The 19,741-nt window shown below is 32.2% G+C and overlaps 3 protein-coding genes across 3 annotated transcripts; all 3 read left to right on the top strand.

Moving 5' to 3' along the window:
* The first annotated feature begins 12,953 nt into the window (after positions 1–12,953).
* Positions 12,954–13,863, top strand: LOC116138781 (heavy metal-associated isoprenylated plant protein 47-like). Its single transcript, XM_031424452.1, has 3 exons — positions 12,954–13,049; positions 13,153–13,231; positions 13,441–13,863. The coding sequence occupies exons 1-3, from the start codon at positions 13,044–13,046 to the stop codon at positions 13,722–13,724; spliced, it is 369 nt and encodes a 122-aa protein (XP_031280312.1). The 5' UTR covers positions 12,954–13,043; the 3' UTR covers positions 13,725–13,863.
* Positions 13,864–15,316: 1,453 nt separating this feature from the next.
* On the top strand, positions 15,317–16,161 carry LOC116138938 (heavy metal-associated isoprenylated plant protein 47-like). Its single transcript, XM_031424622.1, has 3 exons — positions 15,317–15,443; positions 15,540–15,618; positions 15,727–16,161. The coding sequence occupies exons 1-3, from the start codon at positions 15,438–15,440 to the stop codon at positions 15,993–15,995; spliced, it is 354 nt and encodes a 117-aa protein (XP_031280482.1). The 5' UTR covers positions 15,317–15,437; the 3' UTR covers positions 15,996–16,161.
* Positions 16,162–17,392: 1,231 nt separating this feature from the next.
* LOC116138778 (heavy metal-associated isoprenylated plant protein 47-like) lies at positions 17,393–18,105 on the top strand. The gene is made up of 3 exons (XM_031424450.1): positions 17,393–17,502; positions 17,597–17,678; positions 17,761–18,105. The coding sequence occupies exons 1-3, from the start codon at positions 17,497–17,499 to the stop codon at positions 18,012–18,014; spliced, it is 342 nt and encodes a 113-aa protein (XP_031280310.1). The 5' UTR covers positions 17,393–17,496; the 3' UTR covers positions 18,015–18,105.
* The last annotated feature ends 1,636 nt before the right edge of the window (positions 18,106–19,741 follow it).

Raw genomic sequence — 19,741 nt, 5'->3', positions numbered from 1 at the left:
AAGGCATCAGAAAATGAGCAATAAAAAAGTTGAAGCTCTGCTGATCAAGGCCAGATCCCAGTTCAGATTGTCTTTTACTTGATGCTCAAGTTCTGTATATAAATAATTATAAGTTTCCAAGTAGTATCCTCACTGTTAATGATTATGTTCTGCAGTATTCTGTTCAAATTTTAATATAGTTTATGATCTTATTATTTAATCATTTGCTTCATTATTTCAGATATTTATTCAAGGAATGATAAAATATTAAAAATCTCCTATCCTATGTAATCAATTTATAGAAAAAAAGAAAGAGATATATACTACGAATCCTCTGTTGGCATCATACCTTTCGATTTGAACAACTTTAACAAGCTTTTGATGGTGGGAATCAGATGGCTGTGGTGGATACAGAACTTTCTAATGTTTCTGCAAATCGCGATAAATGTGCATTTCTTCTCTCTGTTACTCCAAAATGCACAGTTGTGCTGCAGGGAAATTTATTGAATGTGGACTTAATGTTCTTCACGAAGAATTAATAATTTTGCAATTACCCATTAAGTATTTCAGTTGCTGTTTTTCCAGACACTTCATTGTTAACTCTATTTCCTTCATATGCTAAGTACTAATTTTGTCAGGTTAAGGGACAGTTTGGTGAAAGAAGTGAAGATAATCCTTGACTTATCCATATGGGTTAAGCAACTGTTTTTGAGTGACATAAATTAGAAGTGTATTGGAATTTACTATTATTAATAATCCATGACATATCCTTTCATTTTCCACTGTATATCCTGCGTTTCCCTAGATAGTGAATTTAAGGAAATGAAGAAAACTAAGAGACATATCTCACAATCACAGATAATGAATCGTGAATCTAACCAGGAGTTTTTTGCTGTATATAATACCTCTGACATAATCATATTCTTCAATTAAACTGGATATAAGTTTAGGCTAAGTAATTTCAGAAAAGGATGAAACTATGGAAGGGTATAATAGTAAATGGGGAGAGAAAAAAATAAAGCATTATAGCAGCGCTCACCAAATACTACTGGTGGGGAGGGAGATTTCTCCTTTGCAGCATGCTTGGCCAATGCTTTTGGCTCTGCTGCCAACAGATTGCCACTTCTCGCGACTCCAGAGGTATAAAGAACCAGAGAGCCTGTTAATTTTATTTTTTCTATAAATGTATATGGGACGTATTGATTCTAAAACTTTTTTGTCCTGATCCTGGAAATACTAGAAATGTTAATGCAAACCGAGCAAACTTAAATTTGATAGAGTGAAGGAGCGTGGACGTACAGTGCCTGGTAGATGCCAATACTATGAGCTATCACCCTCTTTATGTGGCAAATCATTCGATCGAATTGTCTTTATTTTCTTCATGCAGGTTTCATGTACAAGGAAAAAAGCTATCAGCAAATTGAGTAAGTTGGCTAAACGTAATATTCTAAAAACAAGCTTCAACATTTTATTTTAAGGATCAACAAGGTAAATTATTTAGTCATGGATAACAATGGACAATTTCATTTTATTTTTCTAAGGATGCATCAAATCTGGTGATGAGAGGCTTCTGAGAAGTGCAAGGAACATGCTGAAGGAGAAATGGGAAGTTCATGTAACCCATAAAACTTCTAATCCATTTGATAGGTGGGAGATAGAGAAATTGCGGCGGAAGTAGGGCTGTCTTGGTTGAAAAAGCAAGGTTTTACGAATATATTATCCAGGTTACAAAATAAGAGAGGCTGGGTACAGATGCGATGAGAGCTTTCCTGTTGGTTTATGCATGACATTCAAATTTGCAAAGCCATGAGAAAATGAGCAATAATAAAAGTTGAAGCTCTGCTGACCAAGGCCAGTTCCCATTGTCTTTTACTTAAGCTATAAGTTTTAATAAATAGTAATAAGTTTCCAAGTGGTATCCTGAATGTCAATGATTCTGTAGCAGTCTTTCTGTTCAAATTTTAATATTAGCTAAAGATCTATATTTAATCTCTGCTTCATTTTTCAGATTATATTCTTTAAACTTTAAAGGAATGATACAATATTAAAACTCTCCTACCCTATGTGATCAATTCATATAAAAGAGAGAGATATACACAGTGGGGCTAGGAATTTCCCACAATGGGGGCAAAATATAAACAAACAAAAAAAAAAAAAAAAAAACCAATCATAACTACACTTTTTTTTTTTTACAATGAGCTTCAATGAAAAGTTATAAAATACAAATAAATATCTTTAAAAAACACAATTTGTAAAAATAAAACAATTTTCCACAATTGTCCTTGAATAGTTTTCCTATTCTAAAACGTTGGATAATCATCTTATTGTCAATTATATCAAATACATCTTTCTCAATATAGATGACCAAGCAATCATCATCCATTGATCTCCCATTCGATTGCATAACCGATTTTTCACAAGATTCATTATAGAAAAAACCCTTTCAACAGTCGCAGTCGCAACTGATAAAATCAATGCAACTTTCACAACCTTATACACTAAGTATGCAAATTTCTTTTTTAAAACGAAACAATTCTTAACCAAATCACAAATTCCTTATAACTCAACAAATTTATCATAAGAACGTATGTCAATAACATAAATCTCAATTTGGTTCTCAAGTACCATCAACTCAAGTGCAAAAAAATCTAATGGATAAAACTGACCAAACCCATTCTTCCCTCTCTTCTCTTTTTCCTTTTCCTTTGCTTCTTCTTCCTTTCTTCTTTATGGGTTTTTCTCTCTTTTTCTTTATTTTTGGCGAACAACCCAGTTTATGTATAAAACAACTTCTTTGAATTATAAAACTTCCCCAAGATTCTCTTATTCTCACTATGACCTCACCACATTAGCTTTGTGATATAAAAATGCTTAGATTTCTCCCCTCAGTTAAATGCAAACTCAATACTTCTTATTCCTTTCATTTTCACTCATAATAAAACTTTTAAAAACTAGTCGATCCTTTTGCATAAAAATAAAAATCACAAAAAATATGAAATATATATACTAGGATTAAAAATAGGGTTTTATAAAAATAAAATCCAAACTAACCGTGGGGGCTGTTCCCAAAATCTCATAATTCTATAAGTGTAAAATTTAAATAAATATAAGATGTGGACTTTTTTTCAAAAGTTGAGTGGGGACTCAAGTCCCCACAAGTCATTAATTGGATCCGCCATTGGATATACACTACGAATCCTCTGTTGAAAATGAAGCTTCTTCCAAGAAACTCACCTTTTGCCATCACGCCTTTTGTTTTGTACTCTAAATTTTTGTTTCTAGTATCTTTAAGACCATATATTGATCTTTTTATGTCCGGGACAGAGACTTGAATAAGAAATATACAAGAATATCAAGAACGGAAAGGAATAAAAAGATTATCAAATTGCTCAGTGCAGGGAGACTTTGATTTGTTCAGGAATTGACACAGTCTATGTCAAGCGTATGGCCAAATAGTTTATAGTGTATATATATCACTTAAATATTGGAACTATCATAATCGTGTAGACCACCGCGTAATCAAAATTTTAAAATCTTTCTTCTCAACGGCTTATAGTGTATAAATAGTTCAGGATCTTGGTTTTAGTCTGGGCACTGATTTCTGACAGAAGCGATATAATCCATTTCCTGTCTATAGAGCTGCCTTTTGATTCTTGCTATCAAATATGGGGGTATTTTCTTTTTGGGGTTTTTGTATTCTTTGTACCATTCACATATGATCACTTCGATTTGTTAATATTTGTTCTTTGATTTACAGCAAAAGATAGTCATAAGGGTACTAATGAAAGATGAAAAATGTAGAGCCAAAGTCATGAAGATTGTAGCTGAAGCTTATGGTGCACAACACAATAACATAAAAACTTTGTTTCAAACATTAGAGATTAGGTCATATTAGCCTGGATCAATTAATTTCTGAAAAATCTTCTTGTTTGAACATCAAACTGTAACTTGCCATATTGTGTAATTTGGTTCAAGAGTTCATATATTAGGATTCTCCTGTGATCCGAGTTTTCAGTTTTCACTGATCAAATCAAACATGTGACTGGAGTATGTAGTCATGGACTTAGCTTTGTTTAATATACAATGCAAACACTTAATTGTTGTTTGTTACAGGTAGGGGTGAAATCCAGTCGAGTCGAGTCCAGTATTTAGTTAATCGAACTCGATTCGAACGTTATAGTACCGAATTCAAGTTTGAGTTTGAGCATGATCAAGCTTGAGAAATCGAGTTCGAACTCGAACTCGAACTCGATACCTGAAATTGAAATTTGAGTTCGTATAATCGAGTTTTATTCGAGTTCGAGAATACGAGCTTCAACCGAATTCGAGTATTTGAGGTTTATTCGAGTTCTACTATGATCGAATTTGACTCGACTAGCGAGTTCGACTAATGTGGAGCTGAGTTCGAGCTAACATTGGGCCTGGCTCGAATTTCACCCAAGTTACTTGTCCCAGTAGAAGTGAGAGAAGACGGTTGACTTTCATTTAGTGAAAGATTAAACCAAGTTGCTGCCGTCTTTACATTTTAGTAAGGAAGTTACCAGGCCAATTGATCGGAAATAATGGGCTTCAAACTCTGAACCCAACTATCAAGAACAAGTCTGCAAGCCCAAGACTTAAATAGCAGTATCTTAAATCACATAGACAAACCTGAAAAGCCTCCTCAAATACTGTCCATCTGCCAATGGGCTAAATACTTTACTATTATACATGTTACGTCCCCAATATGCACCATGTCTTCCCAACCAAAATGCAGAAAATTTGATCACCATTACATTAGAAATTTTCAATGGAAAATGGGAGTACCGTAACACATCCAACATTCCAGAAAATCTTATTGTTAATGAGAGGTTCGTAATACTAGACCAATTATGTGGTACGCCTATCTTATTTAAAGGGTATTCAAGGCTTCTTATGTAGATTTTCATTGACTGGCGATGTCAAATTAACATAATTACTCGGTGACGGGTATTTTGACATGAAATTGACAAAGCTCTTCAACAACCGTATCTATGGCTTTTTAAGATAGTTAATATATGTGTATATATATATATATATAATCAAATACAAAGAGTTTACGGTATGCATCACTATCTAGTTTAAGTAGTTCTGTATATTCTACCTTTATTATTCATCACAGTAAGAGCTCCTCTCTCTGTAGAGCTGCTCTAAACTAGCTAGTACTATTAAACATGACAATCAGTTGGCTTGTAGCTTTTGAACGCAACCCCAAACTGACTTTTAGTGTGTAAAACAAAAAATTAATTATTTAACTTCAAATATGAAACCAGAAAACAAGTTTCCTACGTTTAATATTGAAGGCTAATTGCAAGGAATTGGGTTAGAAACTCTGAACTAAATACTTCAATAACAAAGTCTACAAGCCAATGACTAAACTTGTCAACAAATATGAAGCCCTCTTTGAAAAACTGAATATGCTAATGAGTAAATTAATTAAGACTTTAACTACTGAATTACATTTGGTCTCTTTTTGGATTCCACCTGCGAAAAATACACCAGAAATTAATTCCCATGTCTGCAAACACTTTTACAAGTCAAAAAAAGTCATCTTGCCGTAGACGTAGGGTTTGATTATTCTTTGAATAAGGCCAATCAAACAGCTAAAGTGAAACTTAATGTAAAGTTCTATGACAAGTGACATGTTCGGCATCCCCTTGGATACTTAATTTCTTGAATTCTTCAAGCTAATTCTACATCAAAAACACATGCTCTGGACGTTGCGAGATCTAAGTCAAGAAAGAAAAAGATGTGGGCCTGTACTTATAGACTGGCTTAATTACAGTAAATTTATCTGGTTAAAACACATATACACTAAAACTTTTCTATAGTGATATTCTATATAAGAATAAACTTTACATAGTCAAAAAAAATTATAATCCTGATTTGGGATAGTTATAAATAAGAATAAATTCCACATTGTAATGAGTTATAATTTTTCTAATTCCGGTCTTAAGAAAAATTGCCTCCACATAGTAATAATTATTTGTATATTACTAAAAAAAAAATATTATGTTACATTAAAGGTTTAAGAAGAAATAAAATATTTATCTAAAATTGTTTGGGACAATGATTTATATTTTAAAGTTATTACCACATCTTTTACCTTGTTAGTATGTAATAATTTGCTAGCATGGGCACTTTCTTGTTAAAGCCAAAATATTTTTAGCTTCTTAAGCATATTTAGAGCTTCATGGCACGAAACTTTTTGTATTCCCGTACTATCATCCTTAGGATTATTTCTTTTATCTTCTTGTCTAATTGTAGCAATGATTTCTTCTTTGGTTAAAGCATACACGATTTGTTGCTCATTTGGATGATTAAGGAAGACATTAATATCCATTTGATTAGTGTAGTGAAATTATCGAATCTTATCACTTAATTTTGCAATGACTCTTTTACTTTCTTATCGAATCTGATCATTTAATTTTGCAATGACTCTTTAATTTTTCTCGTCCACTTCATTTGTAACTTGCAATTCATCGAAATCGGGATCCTAATTTTGCAATGATTAAAAACCATTGACAATTGTCTTTGGTTTCACATCAATTGATCATCCATCAATTGCATTTATAATTCCATCAATGACATTTATCTTTGCTGATTCCAAGACACGATCTTCTATCAATTTCAAAAGTAGGCAATGGAAGCACTGAATTAAAATCCTAATACTACTCAAATATGAATTGAAATCCTAATACTATAGTACTAAAACATAAATTAAAAAATAAGAAATCAAAACTATAATTTTTGTAACTACACCTCTATGAAATTATAACCTCTTTATAGTAATAAAATTAATTAATCCTATCATTATGACTATAGAAAGGTTTCACTGTATAAATTATGATTTTAATAATCAATCTAATTTATCACGGTGATGTGAAATCGATTTTGATTTGTCTGTGAAAATGAAATCTATCTAAAGGAAACATGTTGGGGGAGGGGTGTATATAGAAAGTGATTGATAATTTTGACTAACAATTTCCTGAATAATGAAGAAGCATACACCACGCAAACTACTTTTTGGAATAATTTCCACCCTTTATTTCATTGATGTAATTGAATATATATGGAGCACAGGAATTGAACATGTAAACTTCAAAATTTAATTAAACTGACTCCTAGAATAAAAGGAACAGCTGGAGAACGAAATACAAAGTCAAATAAATACAATGAAAAATAAGTTGCAACAGCAACGACAAAGATGGAGTTCCACTGTTAGTGGAAACAGCTTTTGATATAATAATATATAATAAACTCTCCATAATGATACATTATATAAAATATTTCTATATAATCATAAAAGCTTCTAATCCAACTTGAAATAGTTATAAATAAAAATAAACTCCACATCAACTGTAATAAGTTTTATTTTTCTAATTCCTATCTTAAAAAAGTTGCCTCCACAGAGTATAATTATCTGTATATTACAAAAATATATTTATCTAAAGTTGTTTAGAACAATTATTTATGTTTTAGAATTGTTACCAGCACTAATAACTCGCTAGCATTGACACTTTCTTGTCGAAGCTAATTAAAATATTTCTAGCTTCTCAAGCATGTGTAAAGCTTTTTGATATGAAACTTTTTGTATTTCCGTACTATCATCCTCATGATTATTCATTTCCCTCTTGTCTAATTGCAACAATAACTACTAAAACAATGAATTGAAATTCTAATACATACTACTAAAACATGGAGTAAAATAAGAAATAAAATAGTAATTTTTTAATTACTCATCTATTAAGTTATAACTTTTTATATTAATAAATTAATTTGATCCCACCATATGACTATAGAGAATTTTACTGTATATCAAGTTCACCCATGCTTACAAAATTACGGTGAAATTTATTTTCTCTTAATTTACGTATCTATATCTTATTAATTTTCATGATTCCTAATATGTTCAGGGTAATTATGATGTACAGTGATTAATTTATTTCTATTTCACATACCACTGAAAACCTGAGTTCCAACTATGTCCCCGGATTTCTTAAATTTTGTATTTCAATCAAGTGCACTACACGTGATGACGTGAAGAAAAAAATTAGGCGATGTCCTCTCTCTCATATACATAGGGTCATTGTCTTTTATTTGTCTACTGTAGGTTCATCAGAGAAATAATGACTCTCCAATATTCAGCAAACTAAGCTGCCTTTGCTTTCAAATTACTCTGTGAACTTGAATATGAAGTGAATCTAGTTTAAATTCTCGTGCTGGAAACTATATTTGATTTATGCATAAGTTTTTGCAGTAGATTTGATAAATATTTTCATTTTGCATGCTTGCATTCAGCAAAAAATAGTTATAAGGTGCAAATGAGCTGCGAGAAATGCAGATCCAAAGCCATGATTGCTGCGATGGCGGATGGTTAGCTTTATTACTATTTCGTCTCCAACTTATTTTATTTGTTTTGCTTTTGAAAAAAAAAAATATAGATATGGTCAATAATTATGTCTTTGTCCATCATTTGATGTAATTTATTCTATATATTATATTGTGTACAGTATATATTTTTTTCACAAAAATAAAAGCAGTACTAAATGTGGATTCTTCATGTTCATGGCAGGTGTGAGTCAGGTGGAGATGCAAGGGCGAGAGTGATCAATTGGTGGTGATCGGAGAAGGAGTGGATGCCGTAAGCTGACGCTTTCCCGGAGGAAGAACTACCGATATGCTACTCTAGAGAGTGTGCAAGAAGAGAAAGATGACAGAAAATGGAGAAACCTAAAGAGACAAACCTATGGAACCTCCAATTCAGTGGTCACCATAAGTTATTATCAACAAATTCCTTCGCATCAATTTATGTTTATGAGGAAAAACCAAGTAATTGCTCCCTCATGTGACTAGTTGTAATGTTTAATTTGGTTTTTAGCCAATTATATTTCTAAGATATGGATTTGAAAATAATGCAAATTTTAAGTGAAAAAGTATTAGTTTTGAATGATCAAGTCTATGTTTTACTTCCACAGCGTTTGGCCCAAAGGTGCTTTTTTTTTTTTTTTTTTTTTTTTTTTTTTTTTTTTTTTTTTTTTTTGTGACCGTGAGTGTTTAAACCAGCTTATACGAACCTCAACTAATCTCTCGGGGTCATAAAGTGACAATCGGGTAAATCTTTCAATGGTTATCCCTATTAGTGCTTGAGGGACTCGAACTCAGAGGACTCTTTGCTCTTTTACATTAGGCCACCCAGTGGTGGTTAAGGCTATTGTTTCTTTGCTTTCTAGAGATTAAGATAAAACTCCCCCATACTTTTCCAAGCCAGCTACACATCCATATGTTATATGTAAGTTGGCTAATACAAGTTTTGTAATGTCATTACCCACCTCAACAAGTGACTCGAAAATATGATCATTACGTAGTACCTTTATTCACTAAATGAGATGGGGCTCAGATTGGAGTCTTACCCATGTCAATAGTGGGACTCAAAGAACATCCCCCAACTCGAACTTGGATCCTGAATCTTTTGGAAAGATGAAACAATGGTGTATAATTTTCCTGACAAAGAGAAGAAGACATTGCGTTTAATTAGATCCTGAATCTTCTAAATTGTTGTTTTGCTTGTGTAATAATGCTATGATACATGAGGAGTACTGTCTGGTCGTATGTTTAGACAAAGAAAGGTTGTTGTGACTTTTGCGTTTCTTCTTCTTATTAAATGCAGTTCATTGATTTAGTTTTCTTGTGGCCTAGATTACAATAAGGTTTCTTCTCCTTTCTATCTCACTCGCAATGACATTTTGTCTTTCCCGATGGTATCATTTTCTTTCTTTTCCATCATTTAACTCTTGCTTTTGCTTCTTATCAAATTTTGTCTTTGCTTAACTGTTACTATTACCGCCTCTCACTTAATCGCGGATGTTCAGATAGAGAATCGAAGTTAAGACGATGAGTCTATCAACTCTATCCCTAATTGATCATTCTAACCATCTGGACTACCCACGCATTATTAACTCTTACATTTTCTTTCTTTTTCATCATTATTAACTCTTTCATTTTGTCTCTTATCAAAATTTTGTCTTTGCTTATTGTTACTGTTACGGCTTCTCACTTAAATCGCGGATGTTCAGATGGGAATCGAAGCTAAGAGGTGAGTCTATCAACCTATCCCCACAAATCATTCCAACCATTGTAATACCCACATATGGTTTAAACTTAATTATTATAATTAATGTGTACTACTACCCTCAACATCTTATATTGGTTAATATATAAGTCAAATTCATGAATGACTTATCAAATTATGCTAAGTATAGGATGATTAATTCGTTAACAGGAATGTAACTCGCAATTTTTTTTATTGTTAGACTTTAGAGAGAGAAAAAAAACAATTATGACGAAAGATTATAGTGTAACCAAAAGTCATGTTTGATGAAATGGTCCTTACCTGAATAAATCTGCTTTGTCTTCATCAAATTCCATATGGTTGAAGTAATCCGTTCGTCTTTGTTTTCACATTGAAATTTCTACGACCCTAGCATGTTGCTTTTGGTCAATAAAGGCAGACAAAGGCTTCATATTAGTGGTTGTTATATATCACTAGGAAAAAGATTGAACTATGCCAACGGGGAACCCCTTTAGCAACGGCCTAAAATAGATATAATTTCTTCTAGTTCTGTACTCTAAATTCTCCAAACTAAAGCGCCTTTGTTATTGTTAACATGAAGGTAATTAAACCTGTTTTTACTTTATTATTTCATACCAAACTAAGCTTTTGCTATTTCAAGTACTGATGTATATTCTCTCTATGTTTTACGTTCAGAAAAAGATAGTTATAAAGTTGCAAAAGGATGCGAAATGCAGATCCAAGGCCATGCAGATGGCGGTGGACGTAGATGGTAAGCTTTAATTTAAATCCAACTATATTTCCCTTAAATATGTGTGTCTCCTCACCTTTTTTTCAAAATAATAAAATTTCCTTGTGCCGTCGAGGTTTATATATATTTATAGGTGTGACTAAGGTGGAGATACAAAAAGACAAAGATGAGATGGTGGTGATAGGAGATGAAGTGGATTCAGTTAGGCTAACCAAGTCACTGAGAAAAAAATTTAAATATGCGGACAAAGTGAGTGTGCAAGAAGAGAAAGAGAAAAGGAGGAGGAGAAGAAGAAGGAGGAGACAGTGACTCTAACACTGTTGCCAGGCATAAGTTACTATCCATATCCTATTCATGAAGCATATGATCCATACCAAACTAGTTTTTGCACCATTTTGTAATCAACAGTAATTCACTGATATTCAGCTTGAATTAGTACTATTATATATCATATATAGAAGAATTATATGATATATAGTTGGTGTTATATATATGGACAAACAGTTTCATGTGTGAATGATATTGAATCAGAATCAAAGAATTAATGAAATATTTTTCATGTTATTGTTATATGGGTATGCATATTTTTTTAAATTATACAGTACGGACACTTAAAATTAATACACTTATATTTTCATACGTTAAACCATAGGAAAGAATATATAAGAGTACTAAAAAATAAAAAAAATTGGATAAACCTAGTAATTACGTATCCCGCAGCTGAAATACAAGACCCTTGATTATTTAACATTTTCTTATTCTATTAATTGAATCAATGAGAAATATAAAAAAAAAAAAAAAATTGCCAACAATATATAATTTGCCTTTCCAACACAATGTTATTAATTTCCTTGAAAGTAATTTAACAAGGAATTCTTCCTACTTGCATGAATATATATAAAGAACAATACTGCTAAATTGTAAATGATTTTCAATTTATATTTTCTCACTACTATTTTTAATTCTAATTATTTATAAAAATAATAATAATGATAATGATGAAACCAATGTTCCAAGAGACAAGCTTGGACCTTGGAGGGGTCGTTGACCAAAGACTTGGTGAAACCACAAACGAATTTTTATGAAATGGTCCCTTAGCTATCATGATCATACCCCATCACCCTTCAATGTTCTTAACTTTTATCTGAATAAAATTTCTGGTCTACATTAATGGCACGTGGACTTAATTACTTCTCCGCCTTTGTTTTCAAACAACATTTAATTCCAAGGTCGAGAGCTAGGGTCTAAACCCAAACAAACGCGACCATAATATAATAATAAATCAGTTTAAGTAAAACTTACATTCAAAAGCTAACTCAAGAGTGGAAAGAATCAAACCACATATATATACCATAACAATTTATGTATCAGCTTAACGGTGTGAGACAAATTTAACTGAACAAAATTCTGTTGAAATTTATTTTCTCTTAATTTACGTATCTATGTCCATATTAATTTTCATGAATCCATATATGTTCAGGGAGTAATTATGATGTACAGTGATTAATTTATTTCTACTTTCACATACCACTGAAAACCTGAGTTCCAACTATGTCCCCCGGATTGCATTAATTTTTAATTTCAATCGAGTGCAATACACGTGATGACGTGAAGAAAAAAAATTAGGCAAAGATGTCCCCATGATTGACCTCTCTCTCATATAAATAGTGTCATTGTCTTTTATTTCTCTACTGTGAAGTTCATCAGAGAAATAATGACTCTCCAATATTCAGCAAATTAAGCTGCCTTTGCTTTCAAATTACTCTGTNTAATAAATTAATTTGATCCCACCATTATGACTATAGAGAGATTTTACTGTATAATCAAGTTCACAAGCCATGCGTACAAAATTACGGTGAAATTTATTTTCTCTTAATTTACGTATCTATATCCATATTAATTTTCATGAATCCATATATGTTCAGGGAGTAATTATGATGTACAGTGATTAATTTATTTCTACTTTCACATACCACTGAAAACCTGAGTTCCAACTATGTCCCCCGGATTGCTTAAATTTTGTATTTCAATCAAGTGCAATACACGTGATGACGTGAAGAAAAAAAATTAGGCAAAGATGTCCCCATGGTTGACCTCTCTCTCATATACATAGTGTCATTGTCTTTTATTTGTCTACTGTGAGGTTCATCAGAGAAATAATGACTCTCCAATATTCAGCAAATTAAGCTGCCTTTGCTTTCAAATTACTCTGTGAACTTGAATATGAAGGTGAATCTAGTTTAAATTCTCGTGCTGGAAACTATATTTGATTTATGCATAAGTTTTTGCAGTAGATTTGATAAATATTTTCATTTTGCATGCTTGCATTCAGCAAAAAATAGTTATAAAGGTGCAAATGAGCTGCGAGAAATGCAGATCCAAAGCCATGAAGATTGCTGCGATGGCGGATGGTTAGCTTTAATTACTATTTCGTCTCCAACTTATTTTATTTGTTTTGCTTTTAAAAAAAAAAAAATATAGATATGATCAATAAATTATGTCTTTGTCCATTATTTGATGTAATTTATTCTCTATATATATATATATATTGTGTACAGTAGATTATTTTTTCACAAAAATAAAAGCAGTACTAAATGTGGATTCTTCATGTTCATGGCAGGTGTGAGTAAGGTGGAGATGCAAGGGGCAGATAGCGATCAATTGGTGGTGATCGGAGATGGAGTGGATTCCGTTAAGCTGACGCGTTCCCTGAGGAAGAAACTCCGATATGCTACTCTAGAGAGTGTGCAAGAAGAGAAAGATGACAAGCAAATGCAGAAACCTAAAGAGGACAAACCTATGGAACCTCCAATTCAGTGGTCACCAATAAGTTATTATCAACAAATTCCTTCGCATCAATTTATTGTTTATGAGGAAAAACCAAGTAATTGCTCCCTCATGTGACTAGTATTTGTAATGTTTTAATTTGGTTTTTAGCCAATTATATTTCATAGATATGGATTTGAAAAATAATGCAAATTTTAAGTGAAAAAGTAATAGTTTTGAATGATCAAGTCTACGGTTTACTTCCACAGAGTTTGGATCAAAGGCACTTTTTTTTTTTTTTTTTTTTTTCTTGTTGTGACCAGAGGTGTTTCGATAAGTTTGTACGAGGGGTCCTAAAATGAACGATTGGGTAAATCTCCTCAATGACTATCCCTATTAGTGCTTGGGGTGACTCAAACTCAAGAGAACTCTTTTGCTCTTTTACAATCAGGCCACCCAGTGGTAATTAAGGCTATTGTTTTTTGCTTTCCAGAGATTAAGAATAAAATTCCCTCATAATTTTCCAAGCCGGCTACACATCCATATGTTATATGTAAGTTGGCTAATACAAGTTTTGTAATGTCATTACCCACTTCAACGAGTGAGACTCGGAAAATTACTGATCATTACGTAGTTCCTTTATTCACTAAATGAGATGGGGCTCAGATTTGAGTCTTACCCATGTCAAATAGTGGGACTCAAAGAACATCACCCAACTCGAACTTGGATCCTGATTGTTTTGGAAAGATGAAAACAATGGTGTGTAATTTTCCTGATAAAGAGAAGAAGACATTGCGTTTAGATGACTCCCGAGTCTTCTAAATTGTTGCTTTGCTTGAGTAATAATGCTATGATACATGAGTACTTGTCTGGTCGTACGTTTAGACAAAGAAATGGTTGTTGTGACTTTTGCGTTATTCTTTTTCTTATTAAATGCAGTTCATTGATTTAGTTTTCTTGTGGCCTAGATTACAATAATTGTTTCTTTTCCTTTCTATCTCACTCGCAATGACATTTTGTCTTTACTGATGACATAATTTTCTTTCTTTTCCATCATTAACTCTAGCATTTTCTCTTATCAAAATTTTCTCTTTGCTTTACTGTTACATCCTCTCACTTAAATCGTGGATACTCTCAGATGAGGAATCGAAGCTAAGACGGTGAGTCTATCTACTCTATCCCCAACTCATTCTAACCATTTGGACTACCCACAGATAGGTTTAAAATTAATTATTATTAATTAATGTGTACTAACTACCAATCAACATCTTATATTGGTTAATATAAAAGTCAAATTCATGAGATGACTTATCAAATTAGGCTAAGTAAAGGATGATTAATTCGTTAACAAGGAGTGTAACTCTGCAATTTTTTTTTTATTGTTTAGACTTTAGATTAAAAAAAAAATTATGACAAAAGATTAAAGCATAACCAAAAGTCTATGTTTAATGAAACAATAAGATGTACAAACAAATCTTACAAAGATTTGTATACAAATTGATATGACTTCAAATGAATGAAATGATCCTTAATTTAGCTACCATGACTCATCATCCACCAGTCTGTGAATAAATCTGCTTGTCTTCGTCAAATTGCATATGGGTTGAACGTTGAAGTAATCTGTTCGTCTTTGTTTTCACATTGAAATTTCTACGACCCTAGATGTTGCGTTTGGGTCAATATAAGGCAGACAGAAGGCTTCATATTAGTGGTTGTTAATATATCAACAAGGAAAAAGACTGAACTATGCCAACGGGGAACCCCTTTAGCAACGGCCTATAAATAGATATAATTTCTTCTAGTTCTGTACTCTAAATTCTCCAAACTAAAGCGCCTTTGGTTATTGTTAACATGAAGGTAATTAAACCTGTTTTTACTTTATTAATTTCATACCAAACTAAGCTTTTGCTATTTCAAGTACTGATGTATATTCCCTCCATGTTGTACGTTCAGAAAAAGATAGTTATAAAGTTGCAAATGAAGGATGCGAAATGCAGATCCAAGGCCATGCAGACGGCGGTGGACGCAGATGGTAAGCTTTAATTTAAATCCAACTATATTTCCCTTAAATATGTGTGTCTCCTCATCTTTTTTTCAAAGTAATAAAATTTCCTCCTACCGTCGAGATATCTATATATAGGTGTGACTAAGGTGGAGATACAAAAAGACAAAGATGAGATGGTGGTGATAGGAGAAGAAGTGGAAACAATTAGGCTAACCAAGTCACTGAGGAAAAAATTTCAATATGCGGACATAGTGAGTGTGCAAGAAGAGAAAGAGAAAAAGGAGGAGGAGAAGAAGAAAGAGGAGACAGTGACTCTAACGCCGTTGCCAGCCATAAGTTACCATCCATATCCTATTTATGAAGCATATGATCCATACCAAACTAGTTTTTGCACCATTTTGTAATCAACAGTAATTCACTGATATTTCAGCTTGAATTAGTACTATTATATATCATATATAGAAGAATTATATATGATATATAGTTGGTGTTATATATATGGACAAACAGTTTCATGTGTGAATGATATTGAAGCAGAATCAAAGAATTAATGAAATATTTTTCATGTTATTGATATATGGGTAGGCATATATTTTTAAATTATAAATTGGTAAATCCGGTAATTGTCTCTCCCATGTCTCAAATACAAGACTCTTGATTACATAAAATTTTCTTTTTCTATTAAGTGAATTAATGATAAATAAATAAATAAATAAATTGCCAACAACAATAAATAGTTTGCTTTTCCAACACAACCTTATTAATTTCCTTGAAAGTAATTTAACAAGGAATTCTTCCTACATGCATGAATATATATAAAGAACAATACTACTAAATTGTAAATGATTTTCAATTTATATTTTCTCACAACTATTTTTAATTCTAATTATTTATAAAAATAATAATAATGATAATGACGAAACCAATGTTCCAAGAGACAAGCTTGAACCTTGCAGGGTTCGTAGACCAAAGACTTGGTGAAACCACAAAGAATTTTCATGAAATTGTCCCTTAGCTATCATGATCATGACCCATCACCCTTCAATGTTCTTAACTTTTATCTGAATAAAATTTCTGGTCTACATTAAAGGCACGTGGACTTAATTACTTTTCCACCCTTGTTTTCAAACAACATTTTATTCCAAGGTCGAGAGCCAGGGTTTAAACCCAAACAAACGCGACCCTAATACAATAATAAATCAGTTTAGGTAAAATTTACATTCAAAAGCTAACTTAAGAGGGGAAAGAATCAACCACATATATACACCATAACAATTTATATATCAGCTTAACAGTGTGAGACAAAATCAACTTCTAACAATTATGTTTATAGATAAATCAGCTATGACAAAAGGTTGGACCAAAAATTTCATTACGTTATTAAATACTTTTAAAGATATAGCTAAATGAAAATACTATGATTTTCAAATGAAAAAATGTACTAATTTTCTGAGATTAGAAAATAGTAATACTACACATACATCATTTTCATACAATATTTCTCCTACAATATTATGTGGCAAGATATGATTGACTAATTTAAAGTTAAAATTAAACTTTTACCTAATCATATCTTATCACATAATGTTACATTAGAAATATTATATGAGAATGATGTATATATGATATTAGTCATAGAAAAATATTCTCCATCATTATTCAATGTATTGCGTGTCCAAAGGGCCAAACAGCCACTTGATTATGATATGTTAATTTGGTTCTCATCTTCCCATCAAATCAAGGTCCTGTATGAGAACAAAATTAATTAATTTTTTCTTTGTTGAAGAAAGTAGTGTAGCTTTTCCAAGAGGTTGCCCTTTGGCTATTGCCTATAAATAGATGCATTCTCTTCAATTTCTTTACAGTAAATTCTCTAAGTAAAGCTGCATTTGGTCACTGTCCAACATGAAGGTGAGCCTAGCTATTTCTATTCTTATTAATTTCATGCATGAAAGCAATTTACATTCCAATTGATTTATAGTTTTTTATATGCTTTGCGGTTCAGCAAAAGATAGTCATAAATGTGGTGAAAATGAACTGTGAGAAATGCAAATCGAAAGCCATGAAGATTGCGGTGAAGGCCAAGGGTTAGCTCTATTATATTTTAACTCCAACTTTGCCTTGGCTTTTGCCCTTTTGATCAACGTTCAGTTTTTATTGGATGTATAGGTGTGACCAAGGTGGAGATTCAAGGAGAACATAAGGATCAACTGGTGGTGATAGGAGATGAAGTGGACTCAGTTAAGCTTACTCGATCTCTCAGGAAAGAATTTCAATATGCCAATTTATTGAGCGTACAAGAAGAGAAAGAGAAGAAGGAGGAGAAGAAGGAGGAAATAACTCTAATGCAATGGCCAACAGTGAGTTACTATCAACAATATCCTATCCCTTGTGATCCAAATCCTTCTTGCTCCATTATGTAAGCAACATTTGCTGATATGAAGCCTGACTTAGGATTCTTATTATGGAAGAATTATCCCTTTTTGCTTAACTTTTCTAACTCTATTATATTTTACTATCATATTTTAAACACTGAAACGTATTTGTTTTAATATTGACTATTCAATTTAAAATCTAATCATATTATATTCAACTCAAAATATTTTACAATTACATTCCACAATAAAAGTTTATAAATTAATAAAAACACCCCCATCCACCCAAGCCACAATCACCCGCCTATTGTCGTGACTCTGGCCGTTTCCAGCCAGGTCCACCATGGATCTAGTCGGAAACGGCTAGATCTACAGCCAAATCTATTTAATCGTCGTTATGGCCATAGATCTAGTTATTTCTGACCAAATATACGATGGATCTAGTTGAAAAAGACCAAATCGATGCACAATCGATCAAATCTAACTGGTCGTATACCATTCTGGCAACTGTCGGCTACCGTCTGACGGTGGTGACCTACTGGCGACAGTCAGTTAGGTGGGTAGGGATGTTTTTATTAATTTAGAAACTTTTTTTTTTTGGGGGGGGGGGGGGGGGGGGGGTGTGCAACTAATTAACAAATGTACTTGGTTAAAAAGTTATCTAAATGTTTTTAGAAAAAGATTCCCACGACTCAAACGCAAAATTATAACAAGCAACAAAAAAATAAAGCAAACCAAACACAAGAATTTTAAAGTGGTTTGGCCAATCAATTTAGCCTACGTCTACCATCCACTCAAATAATCTACCAAGCAAAAGCTTACAATTGTGCAATTTTTAAAAAGGAAAAATTACAAACTCCTTACTTTATCCCAAAAAATCCAATTACACCTTTAATAACAGCCTACAATGACTATTCTTTTGATGTCTATTTTACACTTTTTAAGATAATTTAAAAACTCAATCTACTAGTCTATTTAAAGGGGAAAGTCCCCTTGCAACTCCCTTTCCCAGGCAATATGGGATTCAAGGCACAATTCGAACAAAACTCATAGGAAAGAATACATAAGAGTACGTAAAAAAAAAATTGTTAAACCTAGTAATTACCCTTGATTACGTAAAATTTTTCTTTTTCTATTAAGTGAATTAATGATAAATAAATAAAAAAATTGCCAACAATATATAGTTTGCTTTTCCAACACAACATTATTAATTTCCTTGAAAGTAATGTAACAAAGAATTCTTCCTGCATGCATGAATATAAAGAACAATAATACTAAATTGTAAATATTTTCAATTTATATTTTCTCACTACTATTGTTAATTCTAATAATGAGATAATGATGGTTTCGTCATTATTTTCAAATTCTAACGTTATTTTCTCACTATTAAATTCTAATATTTTCAATAATGGTCTCGTCATTATCATTATTAAAAATAATGATAATGACGAAACCAATGTTCCAAGAGACGAGCTTGGAGGGCCTGTAGACCAAAGAGGCAAAGACTTGGTGAAACCACAAACGAATTTTCATGAAATTGTCCCTTAGCTGTCATGATCATGACCCATCGCCCGCCAATGTTCTTAACTCTTATCTTAATAAAATTCGTGGTCTTCATTAATGGCATGTGGACTTAATTAATTTATCCATCTTTGTTTTCAAATTACGATTAATTCCAAGACCAAGGTCTCTGATACCATGATAAACCGAATTGGGTAGAACTCATTCTCAAAAGCTAATTCAATGGAGGAGAAAGTCCAACCACATATATAAAT

The sequence above is a fragment of the Pistacia vera genome, unplaced genomic scaffold (genome assembly GCF_008641045.1).
Source record: "Pistacia vera cultivar Batoury unplaced genomic scaffold, PisVer_v2 Contig344, whole genome shotgun sequence".
Classification (NCBI taxonomy): domain Eukaryota; kingdom Viridiplantae; phylum Streptophyta; class Magnoliopsida; order Sapindales; family Anacardiaceae; genus Pistacia; species Pistacia vera.
The sequence above is the reverse complement of the archived record's forward strand: the minus strand, read 5'-3'. Positions and strand labels throughout refer to the sequence as shown.